Source organism: Amblyraja radiata, chromosome 32 (assembly GCF_010909765.2).
Source record: "Amblyraja radiata isolate CabotCenter1 chromosome 32, sAmbRad1.1.pri, whole genome shotgun sequence".
In the NCBI taxonomy this organism is placed as follows: Eukaryota; Metazoa; Chordata; class Chondrichthyes; order Rajiformes; family Rajidae; genus Amblyraja; species Amblyraja radiata.
This window is the reverse complement of record NC_045987.1, coordinates 9,956,331-9,980,254: the sequence shown is the minus strand read 5'-3', so window position 1 is coordinate 9,980,254 and position 23,924 is coordinate 9,956,331. Positions and strand designations below refer to the sequence as shown.

Here is a 23,924-nt window from a genome sequence, read left to right as displayed (position 1 = left end):
GTAGTGAAATATTTGCAACAAAAAATGAATTGGTATCTCAAATATCAAAGGGAGATTCCATCATTTTCCTAACATTTGACCTCACATTGAACTGTTTCCCGCACTTTGGTAACTGCGAGGTTCTGTTTGAAATTCTGTTTATTATTTAGTGGCAATGAAGAACTGCTTTGGAAGTATGCATCATTTATTCAATATCTATGTACTGCAAGGGAAGCACAGATTATAGGAAAGTAATAAATGTAAGATTATCTTGATATAATGACTGCATTCCGATCTTAGTTAAGTATTGAACTTCTATGGATGTGACAGTATCGGATGACTTGATATATAATTTTATATAATAGTTTAATGGCATTGCCTCTATTACTTATGACGAGCATGCCATTTTCATGGAATTTCATGGGCCCATTGTGCACATATGAATCTGGCTATTGTTTTATGACCATGAACATGTTGAGCTTAAATAAGTTGAAGCTTTAGAGATAAATGTATTGATTTGTGATAAACTGTAATCAGGCCCCCACTGATCCTGGAAGTGCATTATTTAGATTGAGGAATTTGTTTTCTTTTCTTGTAGAAATTCCAGGTTCTGGAGAATTTTGTAACATTTCAAAATAATCTTTAAATATGTTAGTATGAAGCTGTATTTGCTAAGATTTTTGATTGTTTTCTCCCAACCCAAAGGGTGAACCTGGCGATCTTGGAAAAGTGGGGAAAGTTGGAGAGCAGGTACGGATTGGCTTTCTGTTCACACTTCATAACCACAATTCATTGTGTCAAGCCGTATTTTAATTATTGCACATCTGGCATAAATCTAAACGTGTCCAATTTTAACCATGCACCATTTAAGCACTTAGTCTAGCTAAAACACATTCGCAAACCAAACATGGGCTTTTACAACTGTTTGTGATGAGCTGGCAATATTGAAATGTTGTATGTGCTGATCAATAAAAATACTGATTGCTGGAGAACAAATTGTGGTCCAGTCATTGCACTGCATAGTTGGGAAATTGATCATTGTCAATGAAGCACTGTAAGTATCTTATTTCCATAAATAATAAGTGTAGAGATTGTTTGCAAACATCTTGTGCCTTCAGTACATTTTGCTCAATTTTAACTCTACAAATGTTTTAAATTAATTTTAAAACTATTTCAAAATAAACAAGGTGAATAAAATCAGAACCGTCATTGTATGCTGAGCGATTCTTTTGACAAGTTGCTACATGTTGGGAGTATCACAAACATAACAGATGGCCATGGAGAAGTGGCAAGCAGAACCCAAGGATCTACACTTATGGCAGGAATGAGAGACTGTGTTTCATGGGGAGAATCGTCCATTGGTCATTGTTAGTGCCTCGCAAACAGTACACAGTTAAAGATAGATTCGCTGGTTGCTGCATTATCTAAGCTACCAGGGGAGCAGGCATACATTTTCAAGTAGATAATGAGTAAGCAACATAAATTAATACAGCATTTCCATAAAATCACTATTTGTACAGCATGGAAAAAATGGATATCATGAATCTGTATTATGTCCCAGGTAGTCATGAACTATTGAGATATTAATACATATAAGAGATACGGAAATTCTGCATGTAGGCCATGTGCAAAGATCTGATCAGAACAGGATAACCAAGATAAGTTGAAATGAATTTCTAGTTTATAAAGTAAAAAGGGCTGCAGCAATATGGAGTCAAAGTAGGGAAGTGGAATTGATAGGATTGATTTTTAATCGAACAAGCATAAACTAAATAGTCCGTTAAACTGTAATGTTCGGTGACTTATTATGATTTTCTGGTACCTCCACTATTTTTGCACTCACTGAGGAACTTAATTCAGATCTGATCTGTGCAGTGCCTTCCGTCCATAAATCCCACTGGAATACTGGTTAAAACTATTTCAAAATGTGATAGAAATTAAACAGATCAATGAAAATGATGAATTGTTCAAAAAATTAAATAATCAGCATTACCTAACAATACTTAACTGTAATTTAAAAAAAATATATGAAGGAAAATAGAGAGATTCCAAGGAATTATAGGCCAGTAAGCCTCATGATACAAGAAGGATTGTTAAGTTATTGGAGAGGATTCTTCAGAAAGGATTTACGCCCATTTGAAAGGGAATGGGGTAATTAGGAACAGTGAGCATGGCCTTGTACAAGGCAGGCCATATCTTACTAATTTGATCAAGTTTTTCGAGGCCGTGACAAAGGTTTGATGTTCTGCCACCCAGGTCATAATGATACAACTGACACAAAAAATAAGAGTGCAGTGTCACTCGGTCCATTTCAGTCAACGGAAAATAATAATAATAATATTGGCAATCCAGCCAATCCTGTTTTCTACAGATTTCTAAGGGCCCTGTTTGAACTTTTTTGTATTGGCTGGACATTTTGTGACCCAATTTAGGATAATTAGTATAAAATTGCTGCTCATATGCAAACCTGATTAATCAATGAAGTAACAAATGTTTCAAAGTCCATGCACAATTTCCAGGTCAAGTTAGTTATTAATTGGTGGATTCACAATGTTTGTTATTGCTTTTAAAATGAAAGAATGTTCTTTTCTTTACCAGGGCATGGCAGGATTCATGGGACCAATTGGAGAGCTTGGGAAGATTGGGGAAAAGGTATATAGAATTAATACCGTCAATTTATGTTAAAACTGAGATGTTGGAATATAATAGGCATCAGAATTACGCATGGATATTAATGGCTGTTTTGAACAAAATAATATGTCATCTAACCCAGTGATAGGTTTCAAGTCCATAGTATGTAAAGGCATTGCATTTACTCCATTCTCTACAATTAACACATTACTCAATTTGTCGGAAATAGCATTTTATTTTTGTCCCATATTGGCAAATTCCACTAATTTGCAGAAGCAAATCCCCTCACAGGTGAAATAACAGGGAATGTCAGAACTAATTCAGGCATTTTAATGGAAAATTTGCCTTTTATCCAGGAAAGGTTGGAAGCACATGCAAAATGAACCAAAATAAGGAACTGAATGTGATTAAAGAAAAGGGAAACAATGTTTAAAATGTGTAATTTAGATGGTATGTATGGTATATTTTGCTATTCAATCACTAAGCTTCATTTTTCTATGGGGAATTGACTGCATAAAGGGATATGGTGCTACATGGATAGACACAAAATGCTGCAGTAACTCAGCGGGTCAGGCAGCATCTCTGGAGAACATGGATGGGTGACATTTCTGGTCGGGACCCTTCTTCAGACTGATTCTAGTAGGGAAGTCTGAAAAGGGTCTCGATCCGAAATGTCATCTATCCATGTTCTCCAGAGACACTGCCTGACCCGCTGAGTCATGCCATCATTTTGTGTCTATCTTTAGTATAAACCAGCATCTGCAGTTTTTATTTTAATTACATTAATGTACCATGGATACAAGAAGGATATCTCCATGAATCTGGTTCAAGTGTAAACGCAAAATGCTGAAGACATTACAATTCTGAATCCAAACACTCAACATTTTACACTGCCCTTTCCCCATCATATTCGAAACACATTGGATCCATGATAAACAGCGCACACCAAGGCCATTGGTCCCATCTCTCTAAAGTCTCATGTTAGAGCGTTATGTAAAGTGTACTCTGGAATACCCACTGACCATTGCTTACTCTTGTTTCTGCAGGGTGATCGTGGTGAAACAGGTCCTCCAGGTCCTCCAGGAGTTAAGGGAGCAATGGTAAGGAGGACGTTTGGCGTCCCTCTCCCTATCTCTTTGCCTCCCTACACTCCTGCTCCTACAACTACTCAACAAGCCTGTCTCTACAAACCTTCCCCACTCCCCTTCCTTAATCCTCTTTTACTACCTTCTCCCTCCTCCCTGCCCTCTTTCCTCCTGACTTCTTTCTCCACCCATTCCCCCTCATTTTTCTGCAGTTTCCATCTCTCTGTCTGTTAGTGTGCAAAATTGGAGCACATGGTATTGTGGGTAGGGTATTGACATGGATAGAGAACTAGTTGGTAGACAGGAAGCAAAGAGTAAGAATTAACGGGTCCTTTTCAGAATGCAGGCCGTGACTAGTGGGTTACCGCAAGGCTTGCTGCTGGGACCCTAGTTATTTACAATATATATTAACGATTTAGACGAGGGAATTAAATGTGACATCTCCAAGTTTGTGGATGACACAAAGCTGGGTGGCAGTGTGAGCTGCGATGCGGATGCTATGAGGCTACAGGGTGACTTGGATAGGTTGGGTGAGTGGGCAGAAGCAGGAAGGCAGATTATTATCTGAATGGTGTCAGATTAGGGGAGGTGCCAAGAGACCTGGGTGTGCTTGTACATCAGTCACTGAAAGTTAGCATGCAGGTTCAGCAGGCAGTGAAGAAAGCTAATGGCATGTTGGCCTTCATTGCGAGAGGATTTGAGTTTAGGAGCAAGGAGGTCCTACTGCAGTTGTACACGGCCCTAGTGAGACCGTACCTTGAGTATTGTGTGTAATTTTGGTCTCCTAATTTGAGGAAGGACATTATTGCTATTGAGGGAGTACTGCGTAGGTTCACCAGGTTAATTTCAATGATGGCGGGACTGACTTATGATGAAAGAATGGGTCGACTGGGCTTGTATTCACTGGAATTTGGGATGAGAGGGGATCTTATAGAAACATATAAAATTCTTAAAAGATTGGACAGGCTAGATGCAGGAAAAATGTTCCCTATGTTGGGGGAGTCCAGGACCAGGGGTAACAGTTTAAGAATAAGGGGTAGGCCATTTAGGAGTGAGATGAAGAAAATCTTCTTCACCGGGAGAGTTGTGAATCTGTGTAATTCTCTGCCACAGAAGGCAGTGGAGGCCAATTCACTGGATGTTTTCAAGAGAGAGTTAGATTTAGCTCTTAGGGCTAAAGGAATCAAGGGATATGGGGAAAACGGGGTACTGATTTTAGATGATCAGCCATGATCATATTGAATGGTGGTGCTGGCTCGAAGGGCCGAATGGCCTATTCCTGCACCTATGTTTCTATGTTTCCCAACCACGCATTCTTCCTTCTCATTCCTCTGCTCATCTGCTTTTTTTACCCTTTCCCCTTCTCTTTACCCAACCGCTTTCACATCAACGACCCCTTCTCTCCTCTTGTCTCTTCACCATCTTCTCATTCCCTCCCTTCTCTCTGCCCTCTCTTTCTCTTTTTCCCTTATCTCTTAGCATTCCTTTCAATTCTTCCCTTCTCTCTTCCCTACCACTCCCATAGCCTCCTCTACCTTCCCTTTCCCCTTTTCATTCTCTTCCTCGACTCCCTTTCTCACCACTTTGCTCTTGACCATTAATGTATGTTTTTCCTCTTTTTATTCTCCTTCCTCTCTCCTTCCCCTACCATCCTGTCCTTTTATCCGCTCTCCTCTTTTCCCACCCCATTGCTTCCTCACATTCCTTTCCCCTGCTATCTCTCAACTCTTTCAACCTCTTTTCCCCCTCCCATTTATCTCCCTCTCCCTTATTTACTTGTTCCTCCCCCATACCCTCTCCCCCATGTTATTACGAAAGCCATGTTTTCTGAGTTATGTTGACAGTTTCCATCCATCATACACATTTGTTTAGTTTAGTTTAGAGATACAGCACAGAAACAGGACCTTCAGCCACTGAGTCCGCGCCGACCAGCAATCCCTGCACACTAACACTATCCTGCACACACTAGGGATAATTTACAATCCTTGCTAGCAAATTAACCTACAAACCTCTAGGTCTTTGGAGCGTGGGAAGAAACCCGAGATCTCGGAGAAAACCCACGCAGGTCACGGGGAGGATGTACAAACTCTGTACAGAGAGCACCCGCAGTCAGGATCGAACCCGGGTCTTTGGCATTGTAAGGTAGCAACTCAACCACTGATCCACCATTTGTATGATGAGAAAATAATAGCTTCATGATTATTTCTTAGATAACTGACAGACTTGCACAATGGATAAAATATACTCCTATAAATGCAAGTTCTGAAATACATAGAGTCTGCAATTTTTTATTATCAGGTATTCGGAAATAAAATACTGCCAGTGCTATAAATCGGACATAAAAAGGGAAGGTTATAATCACACAACAGGCCAATGCTACAACAATAGAAAGTGAAGCAGAGTTAATGTTTCATCAATGTCGACTCCCGTCAACAATGCTGCCTGGTCTGCTGAATATTTCCAACATTTTCTGTCAGGATCGAACCCGCGTCTCCGGGGCTGAAAGCGCTGTAAGGCAGCAATTCTACCTCTGCACCACCGTGCTGCCCTGGGTCAACGGATCTCTTTCCACGCTATATGACTCTATGAATCTAAGATGTGATATGTGATCCAAGAGGAAGGGATATAGGTGGAAGGGGGATACGGATAAAGGGAGGCAGGAATGTGGGAGAAATGGGTATGCATCCAATTGGGACAGGGAAAGGAAGAGGGGTAAAGGTGGGAGGGGAGTATTTGTTGCAGATAAATAAATAAACTAACAGAAGTGTTTCTCAAAGGTACAATGGTCTGCCAGAGTTTTTGTGCCATCTTTACTACATGCTGCTGCTGAACTGCTCCATCTGGTGGCCACAGTGAATATGAATTATTAAAAATAGTGAAGAAACCAGCTGTCTGTACAGAGTTTGTACGTTCGCCCCGTGACCCCATGGGTTTCTCCTGAGTGCTCCAGTTTCCTCCCACACTCCAAAGATGTATAGGTTTGCAGAATAATTTGGCTTTGGTAAAAATTGAAAATTGTCCTTAGTGTGTAGGATAGTGTTAGTGTACAGGGATCGCAGACTCTGTGTGCTATATCTTTAAAAACTAAAAACTAAAGTTGAGAAATGAATTGATTAAATATATAAATTGATTTTCCATTCTTCTTCTTAATTACAATGTTTCTGTCGTGCCTACTGACATGATTGATCTTATAGACTAATGTGTAATTATCAAACCATAGAGGTGATGTATTGCAAATATCATTCTAAAAATATACTATATTTTAACATGTTGTTGCTCAAGATAACTGCACTGTATTCAGAATTAAAGAACAGAATCTCAGGACATTATTTTTTTTGTCAGGAAGATGTTAGCTTTGTATTTGCATTGTGGTATTGGTACACTGAGGTGTCAGTAAATAGCCTCTCCACATGTGGAATCCTATTTACTGACAAAAATGACACCCAGTAACGTTACTTATGGTCTCAGTGATCAGAAGCACAGGTACTTTCAACACAGAAGTAAAAGGGGTAGTTGGACCACAACACTGTTTTACCAACTGGCTATGTTTTACTATGTTTTCATCCAAGACAAGTAGCCTGGCAAAGGAGTGATTGGAAATTGAGAGAGGAATGTAATGTAATGTAAAAACAAGGAACTGCAGATGCTGGTTTACAAAAAAATCACAAAATGGTGGAATAATTTAGCAGGTTAGTCATCATTCCTGGAGAACAGTCGAAGAAGGGTCCCGATCCAAAAACACCACCTATCCATTCTCCAGGGATGGAGCCTGATCCGCTGTGTTACTTCAGCACTTTGAGTAATAAACCTCAACTTGTTTGCACAGTTTTCAAAGACAAAGTGTGGCATGGTTGGACAGCATTAACCAATTTTATGCAGATTTTTGAGTGCGATATCTTTGGTCGTTAATGAGGATTGACTTACTAGTACAGGAACTTTATATAACCTTGTTTTCTTTTCCCATTGTCCCGCTTACATATATCATGTCAGTTGCAGACTGAGTCCCAAAGTCTGTTTCTGATGAGACTTTCAACCACCTTGGTTAAAATCACAAATGGGGGGTTTTCATTGAGGAAGAAAGAGCATTTGATAATGTTGAAGGCACAAACTTAGTTCAAGGGGTCAGGCACATTTACCAACAGGGGAGGGCAGAATACTGCACCACTCTTTGCCAAAAGCATCAAACAAATTGACTCACACTGAGATACCATTTACTACATTCTCAGGTAATTTCAGCAAAATTCAGTGGCTACAAATGCCAACATTTTGCAAACGAGAAGCACTCCATCGTCAACAGATGAGAAATGAGTAAAATAAAAATGGAGATAGACCTGTGACAAAACACGTGGTGTTCATGGTAAAGGTTGCCAGACCATCTATAAGATGTTAGGCTACTTTTAAGATTGCCTGCACTTTTGGGTGCTCTGCACTCTATCCCTTTAGGGTCTTTGAAGTAAAAATGTAAAGGCCACATTTATGAAAAATCTGGTAGAAATGTTGCCTTTTTGCACTAAATGTGTGTACAGCAAGTGTCATGTTGGCCTTCATAGGGAGAGGATCGGAGCAAGGAGGTCCTACTGCAGTTGTACAGGGCTCTGGTGAGACCACACCTGTCGTATTGTGTGCAGTTTTGGTTTCCTAAGTCGAGGAAGGACATTCTTGCTTTTGAGGGAGTGCAGCGTGAGTTCACCAGGTTAATGCCCGGGATGGTGGGACTGACATACTGTATGATAAGATAATGGATTAACGAGGTTTATATTCACTGGAATTTAGAAGGATGAGATGGGTTCTTATAGAAACATATAACATTCTTAAGAGATTGGACAGTTTAGATGTAGGAAAAATGTTCCTGATGTTGAGGGAGTCCAGAACCAGGGGTCACAGTTTAAGAATAAGTGGTAGGCCATTTAAGACTGAGATGGGGAATATTTTTTTTCACGCAGAGAGTTGTGAATCTGTGGAATTCTCTGCCACAGAAGGGAGTGGAGGCCAATTCACTGGATGTATTCAAGAGAGAGTTAGATATAGCTCTTAGGGCTAACGGAATAAAGGGATATGGGGAAAAAGCAGGAACAGGGTACTGATTTTGGATGATCATCCATGATCATATCAAATGGCCTACTTCTGCACCTATTTTCTATGTTTCTATAATAATGGGTGTCAGCAGAAGCAGCATCCAGAAATTCTGAAGAATAAATTCCAAAAGTTAGGGTGACTCTGACTGACTTCAGGAACAGTGCAGAACACTTATCTTCAGTGACACTTGAAGTTTGCTGGGTAACCAAACACAAGTGCCTGTGCTGCTTTCAACGTTTGAGTCACCCTAACTCTCAGAAATCTTGTCTCACAATTCTTGAAGTCTGTATCTCTGACATATGATACTTTGCTGCTCCATTGGGTAGTTTCTGATTTTTCATCAAACCTGGAAGGAGTATTTGACTACATTGCCGGAACCCCAACATTTTAAGCATTCATAATGGCTAATCATGTCCTTCAATTGACCTCTCTGACACCTTCCCTGCACATGTGCCTCTTTCTGATGGAAGTTGGCTTCTGAACATACTGTTCTTAAGAGGTTTTTGCGAGTTAATCTATCTTGTCAGGATCACTCTCCAACCGCTGTCCTTTTAATGCACAATGCACTCGTACATAGCCACCACCCTCCTGGTTGTATTATCATGCTGTCTTTTCAGGGTTACTTGCTACAGTCAAAGTTTTGAAGAAAGTTATCATCATTGTAAACATAACATGTAATGTTCTTAAAATGGAACCCATTTAGTGCTGTTTTGGAACTGCTACTAATGAATTTCAGATTACCAGTGCTGTTTTAAAGCCAGGAAACACTACAGACAAATTTCTGGTCTATGTTTTGTCTTCTGGGTAGATTAGAATTATATTACATCATCTAAATCTCATTTAACAATAGTTTAGTTGAATAGAGGGGTAGATAGTTGATTAGCAGCCAAATTACTCACAAATGTACTGTATGAGTATATGATTTATATGCTATACACTAGTTCAACGACACTTGTTTATCCTGATGCATAGAATTAATGTTAATTTAGCAAGGTAATGGTTAATCTGCCGGTCACAGCATTTATCTGATAAATTGCATGGAATCAATCCAACAGGAAGGGATAAGATTAGGAATAAAATTATTTTAGAATTCAATATTTATCTGCCAAAACTGGAACTGTTACAGCATAAACAACATCTAGAATTCAAAACTGATAAAATGGGCATTAGAAAATTGAGAGCTGCTGCCAATAATAAATATTAGATAATGTTTGCTTTTAGCCTATAACATACAGTTAGGTCTATGTAACTACAACTGGAATTAAATCATGTGATCTTATTCTTAAACACAATATGCAGCAAAGGGGGAATGTTTACAGTGATTTCCAGATTTTATTTTTCTCTGCATCTTGTGGTACATATCAAACCGAGACCAGTGTTTTCTCCGTGAAAAAATGAGAGGATTTTTTTTGTCCTTAATTGTTCTTATACTCAGGTATTCCTTTTAGCCAATTACTTTAAAACAGTGTAAAGGGCCAGATACCCTGATTCCCAGCAATGAGGAGACCGAAAGCAAGACCAAGTTAGCATTCAAATCTGGTCCAAAATCTGGAATATAAAAGGAAATGCGAGGGAAGATTATTATGGCCCTGATTTTGCTGAAAAACGTCAATAACCAATGCATATTGTTACTGATGTGCAACTCATCCAGCAGTGTGTGGTATTTGAACCACTGTGTTGCTGGCCAACTTGCACAATTCCACCTGAAGATTTCTAAAAATTGCATATCTTGAGTAATCTGACAATGCACACTAATTTCCCTTAAAAGCTGCTAAAATGTTAAATTTTATAATGAACATAGTAAGTACCCATTGACATGATAATTGTTAATGATTGATAGATCATTTTATTTTACTTGGAATGTGAAAAGTGATTCTTATTCTTCAGATTGTGTTGAACACAATGTGCTAGAGTAACTCAACAGGTCAGGCAGCATCTACAGAGGACATGGATAGGAGATATTTCGGGTCAGGACCCTTCTTCAGACTGTACATGTATTACCCCTAAAACTTCAAATTGTGAATTTTTTAAAGAGATTTTAAAATGTAAATTATTACATTTATTTTCATTTTTTTCATTCCTTTACTTTTCTGTTTCTACAATCCATTCTTTTTGTACCACATTTTTTTTGTAAGGTATTTGCCATTGAATTTATTAACTAATTCGGTCCTTCCTTCCTCTATTGTTCAATATGTAAGGGGACTAAAGAGAGAAACCATTTGCTGCCACAGTCGCCACCATTTATCATCATCCTTTTGTCTTCATGTCGTGTCATCAGATTATGCTTCTGATATTTTAGTCAACAAATTGAACGTTCAAACTTAAATTTGTACATACGCCTTTAACTAAAGGCACACAGCAGTCTTATTGCCACAAAATCTGGACCAATTTTTTTAATTATGAAAATTTGTAGTTTTAGTAAAACAAACATTTTAATTTTTCTTTCCCAATTTATCCACCATTTAATGATATATTGTGGTCTTCCCTTTGATGAGAATTCTGAAAAGCTAATCTTACGCAATGAGATTATCATCTGCCGTAATTGGTACAGTTAACATGAGTATATTTAGTAAAATATGGTTTGTATTTGTAGAAGTTGAAATTTGGAATATAACTAATTACAATCACATTGACTATATTCATTCCAATTTTTTTCGTATTAGTATGGATTATTACATTGTGGAACTGAGGTACATGAAAATTGCACACCCATCATTATTGTCCATATTTCTTGGTAAGGCTCCTTTGGAGCTTTCATCTCAGTTTTGCCATCTGGATGGAATAGGGTTAAAAATGGCCAAACTTAGCACTTTCTGCTCAGTGAACTAAAAGTGAAGATGGCTATAAAAGCTGTGCAACTGAGAAATAACTTGCACACATTCTGAGTGAAAGCAGCCATAAGACATCATAGATGATGTGTTGTCAACATATGGTGCATACATCACGATATTGTGATAAATTATTCCCACCAATTGGCATACATTCAAGGTAAGATACCATTGTGAATTCCCTTTAATTCATGTATTTTTGCACTCTGCACTGCCAAACCACTCCTAACCACATTCAGACTGCTTATGGAAGGTTAACTGAATGCAGCTTAAGACTTTTGTGTCAATAAACTTCTCAGTTCGTAGCCTGAAGTTGTGAACGTAAGTTTAGCTGCCCACCCAGAAATGCTAAAGAAGGATTTTTAATACCAGTGGCTATTTTTAAAACAGTTGAATCTGTTTACCCGATATGTTTTAAATATGTTGATAATTGCTGTGGGATTGAGGGCATTCCCCCTCTGCCCACTGGAACCTGAACACACATTCTGTGTATTTACTGTCTCTTGGCCAATGTAGCTAGAGAAACGGAATATAGATGTTTCAGTCTACATTTGCCAGAAAGAGGTCTGGCACATAACAGTCAAAGTGAATTAAACGACAGAAATATTTATTGAAAGCAGTTTCCTTCACAGGAAATGGCAGCAAAATGAAGGTTGCACTGATGGCCAGTCATAGATGTTAGAAAAAAATATATTTCTCACTGAACACCATTTTTTATTTCCCACAGATATATACTGAAAATTCTGTTCTGTTACTTTTAAATGAACAAACACATGTACTTAAGATTTTTTTCCAAATATAAAAGGCAAAATCTGTACATTATCCCACATTTAAAGGTGCTATCTACTCCAATTTAAAATATAATATATTTATTTTGGTTAGTCATGTCTTCCAACCTATCCAAATATGAATTTGGTGTAATAGGTGTAATTGTACATTGTGGCGAGGTTGGTTCATGTACATAGGACTCGATGACTGTCCGCTTCTAATTTATTTGTGTGCAGTATTTTCTTAAACAATAGTTTTCTTCATCTAATTTATTCAAATTGCTGCTTTTAGAAGTCTGCATGAAGTCTATTTCATATGCATATCCTGTGTGGCAGTTGTAAACTGCCAACTACTTGCTTTGTGTGTGGCAGGCTAGATAAAACATTAAGGTGTATTGATCATCCAGTTGTTGAAAAAATGGGGCTTATTGTGACTGAACAATTTAAGGGTTTCTAGGTCAGTTTATTGTCACATGTACCAATTGAGGTACAGTGAAAAAATAGTTACCATAGAACCATACTAAGTGAAAAGCAACAAGACACACAACCACATAAAAGTCAACGTAAACATCCATCACAGTGGATTCCACATTCCTCACTGTGATGGAAGGCTTCAATCTTCTTCCTCTTGTTTGTATTACCATTTGGAATATATTCAGTTTAAATAACTAATTGTTGTCCTGTAGCTTCTGTTTTGAAACATTTTATGTACAGTTCCTCAAAAGTGGCATCACAAGGAGATAGGGTGGTCAAGAAGGCTTTCGGCACATTGGCCTTCATCAGTCAGAGCATTGAGTATAGCAGTTGGAACGTCATGTTACAGTTGTACAGGACATAGGTGAGGCCACATTTGGAGTATTGTGTTCAGTTTTGGTCATCCTGTTATAGGAAAGATGTTGTTAAGATGGAAAAGGTGTAGAGAACACTAACAAGGATGTTGCCAGGACTCGAGGGTTGGAGCTATAGGGAGAAGTTGAGCAGCCTAAGGCTTTATTCCTTAGAGCACAGGAGAATGAGGGGTGATCTCATAGATGTGTACAAGATCATGAGAGGAATAGAATTTTTTACGTAGAGTAGGGGAATCTAGAAGCAGAGGACATGGGTTTAAAGTGGGGGGGAAAGATTTAATAGAAACCAGAGAGGCAACTTTTTCACACGAGGGGTGATAGGTGTATGGAACAAGCTGCCAGAGGAGGTAATTGAGACAGGTACTATCACAACTATTAAGAAACATAATGTAGACAAGTACATGGTAGGATAGGATAGGTTTAGAGGGATATGGGCCAAACACAGGTAGATGGGACTAGTCAGGGCATGTTCATAAGATCATAAGTGATGGGAGCAGAATTAGGCCAATCGGCCCATCAAATCTACTCCGCCATTCAATCATGGCTGATCTATCTCTCCCTCCTAGCCCCATTCTCCTGCCTTCTCCCCATAACCTGTGACACCCGTACTTATCAAGAATCTATCTATCTCTGCCTTAAATATATTCACTGACTAGACCTCTACACTCTTCTGTGGCAAAGAATTCCACAGGTTCACCAACCTCTGACTAAAGAAATTCCTCCTCATCTCCTTCCCAAAAGAATGTGCTTTGATTCTGAGGCTATGGCCTCTAGTCCTAAACTCTCCCTCAAGTGGAAACATCATCTCCACATCCACTCTATCTAAGCTTTTTACTGTTCTGTATGTTTCAGTGAGGTCCCCTCTCATTCTTCTAAACTCCAGCGAGACAGACCCAGTGCTGTCAAATACTGTTGGGCAAAGTTGAGCCAAAGGGCCTGTTTCCACACTGTATGATTCTATGTTACCTTTAATATTTTACATGCCAATCATTCACTCTGATGTTCCTGAGCTGATTGTTATCAAGTCATGACTGTTCATGTAATTAGATTCATATGATTAACAGCAGCTCAAAGATATATTCCATTTTCACATGTTAATTTCAAGAAATTGAAGACATGGAAATTTACATTTTGGAATATACAAGACTTCAATACAATGAGAAATCACAAATCCAGTATTACAAATAATGTTTGTAATTTAGAGTATTGAGAACATCAATTCAGTTTCCAACAGCCCATTTCATTCAAAGTGGGGGCTTTATACATTTCTGGTAGTGCCTTATTTAACTGTGTCAAGGTGTTAAAGGTTTGTGGGGCCAATTTCAGTAAGTCTGCAAGGAAAGTTATCTTCGCAGTCCCCAAGAACATGAGAAGTTAGAGCAAGAGTAGACTGCATAATCCGTGCAATCGGCTGTTGCCTCACTGTTCACTGTGTTTCCGATTCTTTACTTTGGCTAATGAAGAAATTGAAAGTCTGGATTATTTGCAGGATATTTGTTATGTCTCCTTATTTAATGAAGGATATAAATGTATTGGGAAAATTTACAGCAAGTAACGCAGCTGGTAGAGCTACCGTTTCACAGCGCCAGGGATCCGGGTTCAATTTGCTCAGGTGCTATCTGAATGAAGTTTGTATGTTCTCCCTATGACTATGTGGGTTTCCTCTAGCTGCTCTGGTTTCCCCCCTCATCTCAAAGCCGGAACAAATCAGGGTCAGCAACAGATGACCAAGAAAGGGTGGAGCCCATTATAGCGCATTATTGACTGGGGAAGAGGTGATATCGAAGGATGCGAACAGTGGAACTAGTAGGACCACTAAGGTGGGGGAGGGTGGGGAGAGAGGGAATATCATGACCAAAACAGAACACAATACCCCAAATGAGGCCTCACCAATGTCCTGTACATCTGTAACATGACATCCCATCTTCTATTGAGAGCCCTGCCATTCACAGTGTGGGTCCTGCACTAGTTAGACTTCCCAAAATGCAACATCTTGCACTTTTCTGTATTAAACTCCATCATTCAAACCTCAGCCTACCTTCCAAAATGATCAAGATCCTGCTGCAATTTTGGACAACCATCTTCGCTAGCTACCATACCACCCACTTTAATGTCAACTGAAAACTCACTAAACATGCCTTGTACGTTCTCATCCAAATCATTGATAGAGCAATGGTCCCAGCACCAACACTGAGGCACATCACTAGTCATAGGCCTCCAGTCTGAAAAACAGCCTTCCACAATCACCCTCTGCTTCAACAGTCACACTATTTAAATAATATTCTGCTTTTCACACACTTATCCAAAATATAAGTCTTCTGCAGTTTTACCACCTCTTTTAATCTGCCCAATTTTGTACTTTTCCATTTTTTTTGCTTCTTTGCTTCCTCCATTTCAGGGAAAACAGACTCAGCCTCTCCAGTTTCTCCTCATAATTGAAATGCTCCGTCCCAGGCAACACCCTGGTGAATTTTCTCAGCACCCTCTCCAGCACTACCATATCTTTAACTGCCAAAGATGTTTTTCTAAATGAAAGGCTGTTTATAAAATCACCAGTTTCTTCCCACATCCCAGAGATGCATGGGTGAACAGGTCACTGTAGATAGCCAGGATTATGTAGTTGAGTACTAAAAATAAAGTGGGATTGTTGCAGGATGAATGTACAGGGTGTGTGATTCTCGACAATGACTTGATAGCATGTTGGGTAGTTTTGATACGACTCTAGGTTATAATTTTGGTACGACGCTTGAGTTATAATTTAACCGCTTAACTGTTCAAAGGCTGAGCAATTGTTTGAAATGTGCATATTCTTAACTGAATTCACGTATTTTTCTTCTTTTGATTCTCAGGGTCACCCAGGGCCTCCAGGAGACTTAGGCCCTCCTGGACCAATTGGACCCCCAGTAAGTGACCTTCGTTATTAGATTAAATTTTGAATCTCATTGTTTGGAAGCATGACCGATAGCTTTGGTGTATAATATGTTTTTCACACCTTTATATTCATTTAATAATGTTGTTTATAAGTATGCTATTCAGAAATGTCATGTGTAAGAGTACTGGGATACTCAACCTCTCATTGAATGGACCCAATGTTGACACTTTATCAATTTAGTTTGTAAATTTTCATCAGATAGTTTATCTTGATTTTTTTAATTATAGAGAAACCTACTTCTGGTAAATAGCAGGAAAGTGCATTTTATGTTTCCATAAAATATGTAATCAACAAAATTTAATGAATTCTTCATGAAATATAAGAGTTTTTGAAAACAACTTGAGTACATGAAGTTCAAGAGTGATGAAAGTTTATTCAACTCATTATTAATTGTGGATCAGGTTAAGAATGAATGAGATGCCTATACCTTCTTTCCACATTGCATAATAACTAGATAAATAATTCAAATTTACCACCAACTCAAAGCCGCTCATTCATGACTTTCTTTGGTGAGAAAATACTTCAATCCCTTGAATAAGCACAGAATAATTTTGAAGTCAAAAGTTCTTAAAGTTAGTTGTATAATGTGTGTTTATAAGCACTATGTGTCCCTAATTGTGCATAAAACTGAAGGATCGTGCATTCATTGAGCATTAAGCAGCACCCTTAAATGGCCACACTAACCACCATCAGCTTTCCCTGCTATTTGGCATCAACTCATTGGCTGCAGTGTGTACGACGTTACAAATAGATGTCAGTATTTCTTCAAGACTTCATGGGAGCAAATGGAAAAGCCTCAACTAGCGCCAAGTACAGGATGGCCAAGTACAGCAATTACTTGGGTTTTCTAACAGAGCACACACAATGCAGATTTTTGAATAATGAACAGAGATTTATGAAAAGAAAGCAGGTAATTCAGCTCATCATTTTCATGCTGGCCATATGTAGAGCTACTTAGGTTATCTTATTTTCCAAATTTCAATCTGTGGCCCTAGTTCTGGTTCTTCATGTGCTCATTTAGGCACTTACTAAACATGACATGTTTCCTCATTCTCAACAGCAGAGCTGCCCGCATATTAGTTTCACCATGAGCACCACAGTGGCTCTGGAAAGTTACAAGAATTAACCAAATCACCATATCAACCAATTTTTTTTAATATCAATGCCAAAACCATACAGTTGTTGTCTGATTAGCCTTTTATGTTCCTTTTAGTGCCAGTATTTTAGTGTTTTTGCCTGTATGTCTACTTCTGTGCTGAGGGTTCCTAGTGCTGCAGCTAGACTAATGAATGATTACTTGCTTGGTGTAAAAGAGATAACAGACGACTGTGGAGGGCAACTGTGAGCAGCCCCAGACCTAGGTAGCTCCGTTTTTTTAATCATCTTGCAATGAATAACAGCAATCTAGGTTAAATTATGACATTTGAAGCTGGAGTGCCCCATGTTCCTAGGCATCTCATGTAGTCGTTGTGAATGGCTGTGCAATTTCCCAGACATATCACTATCTTGGTGATCAACTATCTGTTTCCTGCCCTATCGGGTAGAATTGGTGTGCAATCACTCTTGGTAAACTTGCACCTGAGCTACACTTTCTCCCTTGCCTGGCAGCAATTAATGTGCAATTGGAGCTCTTCTCCTCCGGGGGTCCCCAAACGAGGGATCCCAGGCTGCGGACGCTGCGCCAGCTAGAGCTCTGCAGACCGCGGCTTCAGGCTGCCACGGGCCAGCAAACGGAGCGCTCCCGTCCGGCGACCCCCGGCGAGGGCTCGCCCGCTCCGCGACGAAAGAGTCCTCGCTGCGCCCGCTGCTGAAGCTGAAGCCCCGGGCATGTCTCTGGGAAAGGCTGCACCTATCCTTGATGTTAGGCCACGGGGGAGGCGACATGGAAAAAGTCGCCTCTCCGTGGAGGAGGCGACCGAAGCGGTTTCCCCCTTACCCCCCCACCCCCCCCACACCACCCCCCACACAAGACACACAAAGAAACATTAAAAACATACATTAAGACACTAAAAAAACAAAAAAGTTGAAAAAACGAACAAGCTGCTGACAGGGCTGCCGGCTTGCCGCGCCCCCCGCCGACCTTTTGCTCTTTTTATGTATGGGGTTTACAACATTTTTTTTTTACGTTTTATTTGTATTATTAGTATTTTTGTACTAGATGTAAGTATTCCAAAATATGAAAAGAATAGGATGACACTTAGAAATAAGAGCTGATGAATTACAAAATGTAGCATTGCACTGGAGCCATTTTTAACTAGACTCACAAAAAATGTAATGTAAATTTTAACCGTGAGGATATTTAGCTCATCATGCCTGTGCAGTTCACAAAGAACAACCCAGCCTAATCCCACCTCCCTGCATTTGACACATTGCCCTGTAGTTCACAGTTCTTTAAGAACAGATTCAAGTATTGTTTGAAAGGTTGTTTATATCCCAATCTGAAGAAGGGCCCAGACCAAAATGTCGTCTATCTATTCTCTCCAGTTCTTTGTTTTTTTTTGTAAACCACCATCTGCGCTTTCTTGTGTCTCCAAATATAGCTTAAATGTGATAACGATATCTACCTCTGTCACTCTTTCAGGCAGTGATTTTCAAACCCTTAATGCAGTCTGGGAGACATTTCTCCCCTCATCTCCCCTATAATCCTAAAATTACTCTAAATCTTTCCCCTCTAGTTTTGGAGTTCTGTTATTAGGGAAATGTCCTACTCACAATTGTATGCAGCTCAATTGTCTCCCCTCAGCTCATCTCCAGTAGCCAGATACTATTTTTCCCAGGCTTCATCTAACAGTTTGTGATTTTCTTTACTTGGACTTGGCAATGTGTATATTTTTAAGACCTCTTAATAATTCCTCTTTTACTAACTTATCTTGGCAAACATTTCAAACTTGTTCACTTTGAATACAATATCAGCATAATTCTTTTCATTCGTGAAGACACTCCTGAAATATTCATTCAGTATCTTAGTTTAGTTTATTATTGTCACGTGTACCGAGGTGCAGTGCAAAGGTTTTTGCTTTCCATTTAAAGAAAAGACTACGCGTAATCACAATCAAGCAGTCCATCGTGCACAGATGCAGGGTACAACATTTGGTGCAGCTACTGGAAATAAAGATTTAAAAGAGTGGAACGATTGTAATGATGATTGATAACCATCTTGAAGCCGCGGTCTCCGGTGGGGAGGCACCGATTCAGGACTTATTCAGGACTTACCTGGACTTACCCTGTCTGTACATCTGGATGCCCGCAGCGGCGACTGCGGAGGGTTGAGGTCCCAACCATGGGGGGAAATGGGAGAGGACTTTGTGCCTTCCACCACAGTGATGAATGCTGTGGTGGATGTTTGTGTACATTTTTTCAATTGTGTATTGTGTGTTCTTTTTTATTGTACCGCTGCTGGCAAATTCATTTCACTTGCACTTATGTGCAAGTGACAAATAAAACTTGATTGATTGATTGATTGAGGTGAGATCCATTGAGTATCTCTGGCTTTACCTTGAATTTTCCCTCAACATTATTTGATCAACTGGAAACTGTTAATTATGCCAAGCACTGGGACTGTGATTCCATACTTGCTTCTGCAAAATCTTTGTATTCACAATATTAAATCTGTTCAGAAGAATGTAAAGAACAATATGGTAGCAGAGTGAAACAAAACAACAGAAAATCATCAAATATTCAAATGTTTTTAATAAGTGAAACTGCTGCCCAGTTAACTGCTGATTGGTGTAAAAGGTGTAACTCTGAATGAATGCAAAGATGTTAATATTTTTATAAGAGTAGGAGGTTTATACTGTACACTAATGGCATAATATTTTGTGATGTGCCATTGGCATTACAGTTGTATTCATTAAATCTTCATATTAAAGTAACGGTTATGCTGTTGAGTTGCTAACATCTAGATGATTATGGCATTTGTAACCTGCGGCTTATGTGTCTATCACAGGGTGCCAGAGGCATTCAAGGATCCCCTGGATTGAGAGGGATGAAGGGCCGCAGGGTAAGCAATCACTTTCAAATACAAATGGAATAAATAACCTTATTGTGGAGAGCATCTCAATCACAGTAAATGAGGTCTTAACATATTGTGCTGTATTGAAGATAATAGTCATTGGAAAAAGAAGTGGTTTTACAATCATAAGTGCACCAAGACAACGGTAAAGAATAATACTATGCAGCATATTACTAGTAAGAGAATTGTTTCTCTGTATTTTCATGCACCAGGAATGAAAAATAACACTTAGGAGTGCTATTGAGCTGGAATATCATATTGTTATTATCCATCTATTTGAAATGGAACTTTTGCATCCTTACCATATCTGACAAAAATAACTGCATAAATAAGGAAAGGTGGCTCTATGTTACACAGAGCTAGGCCCACCTACACCCACTACAAGTGCATGTCACATCTTGTAGTTGGTTCATGAGTGGAAGTCTGTAGCAAACGTCACGTTGCACTGGCGTCATTACTGTAGGTGCAGGCCTTTTCAGGCTCATTATAATTCACACAAAATATATCTGTTAACCTACTCCCATTGTTCTTATTTACCAATTGCTGCATGTGATACCCAAAGAGTTAAGAATAGAGCATTGTTGATGCTATTGACATGTCAAAAGAGTACGTCTTTGAGTATGAAGTGCAAAGCAGTATGTGGAGAGAAACACCAGTCCAGAGTTCATAGGGTCAATCTGTTATGACATTCAACAGTTCTACCCTAATGAATTGTGTTTCTTGGGTTATTTTTAGGAATAAAACGGGCACTTCACTTTGTTCACATTCTGTTGCCTAGTTGTGGCTGACTGCAAAACCAGCTGGACATTGAATATAATGATCATTCTAATTCTGCTGATTCCAAATGTAAATAGTGATATCACTCAGTTTACCTTTTCTTTTTAGATTTATCTTCATGTTGGGAATTTCATTCATGCTATTTTTGGGTAATAGTGTGTCTCTTTTGTATAGTGCATATTTGGTACAAATGCAGGCAGTTTATCAATTAATTTTAGAAAGTGGTATTATCTATAGATAAACACTAAATAGTCTTCTGCTAGTTGAAACTTTATCAAATGCTTGTCATAAGCAAAAATGGTGTAAAGCAGATTCTATAGCAACTCTGATGTAAACATACTTGCGCGATATGGCCTTTTCAGTTAATCCAGTCTAATGTTAGTTATATCTTTATGCCGTCAACTGTAGTCCATATGAACTATTTCTTAATTATTCATTTTTTGGGATGCGGGCGTAGCTGGCAAGATCAACATTTATTGTACATTATTTTAATGTTCATGAGAAAATGGTGTTGAGCCAATTTATTGAACTGTTGCAACCTTTCTTGTGCAGGTATCCACTGTGCTCTTTGAGAGGGAGCTTCAGTAATTAGTCCCAGTAGTGATGAAAAAACATCAATGTTTTACATAGTAAGGTGTTGTACAAACTTGTTGGAAGCAAAAAAAAACCTGCTGGAGGTACAAAAGTGAGATTAATGAATAGATGGCGGGTCAATCAATATCTGTCAGGAGAAAGGAATTGTCGACTGCAGCCACTGTATATCACTATTGTGGGTGGGCTTATACTGAAGCCTTCTCCTCCTACTGATGCAGTAGGGGAGATGCAGCGAGACCTGGGTGTCATGGTACACCAGTCATTGAAAGTGGGCATGCAGGTGCAGCAGGCAGTAAAGAAAGCGAATGGTATGTTAGCTTTCATAGCAAAAGGATTTGAGTATAGGAGCAGGGAGGTTCTACTGCAGTTGTACAGGGTCTTGGTGAGACCACACCTGGAGTATTGCGTACAGTTTTGGTCTCCAAATCTGAGGAAGGACATTATTGCCATAGAGGGAGTGCAGAGAAGGTTCACCAGACTGATTCCTGGGATGTCAGGACTGTCTTATGAAGAAAGACTGGATAGACTTGGTTTATACTCTCTAGAATTTAGGAGATTGAGAGGGGATCTTATAGAAACTTACAAAATTCTTAAGGGGTTGGACAGGCTAGATGCAGGAAGATTGCTCCCGATGTTGGGGAAGTCCAGGACAAGGGGTCACAGCTTAAGGATAAGGGGGAAATCCTTTAAAACCGAGATGAGAAGAACTTTTTTCACACAGAGAGTGGTGAATCTCTGGAACTCCCTGCCACAGAGGGTAGTCGAGGCCAGTTCATTGGCTATATTTAAGAGGGAGTTAGATGTGGCCCTTGTGGCTAAGGGGATCAGAGGGTATGGAGAGAAGGCAGGTACGGGATACTGAGTTGGATGATCAGCCATGATCATATTGAATGGCGGTGCAGGCTCGAAGGGCCGAATGGCCTACTCCTGCACCTAATTTCTATGTTTCTATGTTTCTACTGTTAGTTGTTTGATTGTTCAGCGCCAATCAATATTAAATGGGACAAACCTGCAGAGCTTTGACAGATACATTGGTTTTGAGATCACTTAATTCTGACTTGCTCGCTAAGTTTTGGCATTTTGCTGTATAGCTGCTTTGTCAGGTTGACATTTTCAGGAATTCCCGGTGCTGCTGTCAACCGGCATGAAATACTTGGCTTAATATTAATGGTAGGGTGAGGGGTATGCCTGGCCATGAGATAACAGATTGTGGCAATGTACATTTTCTGTTGGTTCTAATGGTTGGTGGATGCGCAGCGTTGAATTGTTTTGTGCTTATCCCATTTAGCATGATTATAATGCCACCTAGCTTGATGGAGTGTGATGAAGACAGGACTTAGCAGTGGTCATTTCCATCAGAGCTGTCATGGACAGATTCATCTGCTGCAAGTTAACTGGTGAAGCAAGGTCAAGTCAGCTTATTCCTCATAATGGTTCATTCACCACCTGTGGTAGAATGACTTTGGCAAGATACATCTGTCAATGTTGCTAAGAAAGCACTCTTGGTGATGCACATTGAAGTCCACCAGCCAGAAAATATTTTGTGCCGTTGCAGCCTTTGGTGCTTTCCCTTAGTGTTGTTCAAGCACAGATTAGCCAGCTGAGGAAGGGCAACAGATGGTTCACTAGTCCATGTTTGACTTGCTACCTTGTGATTTCATCTGGTCTGCTGTCAAAGGATCAATCCCTTCTGCCTGTATGCCACTTTGCCATTGTTTGCTGTGGTTCACCTCTCAGTGGGACGGTGATTGTGACAGGGAAATTTGACATTGTCTGTAAGATGTGATTCCGCAAAGCTATGAGTTATGACTTATGAGCCTGTTCTCCCAGTTTAGACATAAGTTCCAAGCTATTTATGAGGAGAACTTTGCAAGGCTGAATGGGCTGGATGTCTTGGTCCATCTTGTTTTATTTATCTGTTTTATTATGATATAGTGCAGCTGTATGGCTTGTTAGGCAGGACTACAGGGTATTTAACAGGCAACCCTGTGGGTGACTCTGGAGTCACATATTCACCAGACCAGTTAAAGATGGCAGATTTCTTTCTCTGAAGAACATGCGAGAAATTTGCAGCACTTAAATCGTTTTTATGGTCATTAGACTTTATCCAAATTTGAACTTCCACAGATGCTATGGTTGGATTAGTCTTGGACAATGGTAGATATCGCACTCCCAAAATCTTTTCTTTCTTCATGCATTTTTCTAAGTTTTCAAAAGTCATAACAACTGTGGCATCGCAGATCTAACCTTCCGAAAGTAAATTTTGTTCTCCATAAATTTCAGTGCCTTGAGCAGAAAAGTACACAAAATTTCTCATCTATGAAGTCAAAATCTGACTATTGACAGTTCAGCATTCAATTCAATATAGGAGAGGGAATATACAGTAGTTGGGACT

General features: G+C 39.4%; 1 protein-coding gene across 2 annotated transcripts in view; it reads left to right on the top strand.

Annotated features, from left to right (window-relative positions):
* The window catches only part of col27a1 (collagen type XXVII alpha 1 chain), a 323,681-nt gene that overhangs the window by 190,015 nt on the left and 109,742 nt on the right, over positions 1-23,924 (top strand). For both annotated transcript variants that reach the window (XM_033048904.1, XM_033048906.1), the window contains exons 24-28: positions 685-729; positions 2,578-2,631; positions 3,657-3,710; positions 16,064-16,117; positions 20,093-20,146. In XM_033048904.1, coding sequence (XP_032904795.1) covers positions 685-729; positions 2,578-2,631; positions 3,657-3,710; positions 16,064-16,117; positions 20,093-20,146 — 261 coding nt within the window. The remainder of the gene's footprint in view (positions 1-684; positions 730-2,577; positions 2,632-3,656; positions 3,711-16,063; positions 16,118-20,092; positions 20,147-23,924) is intronic.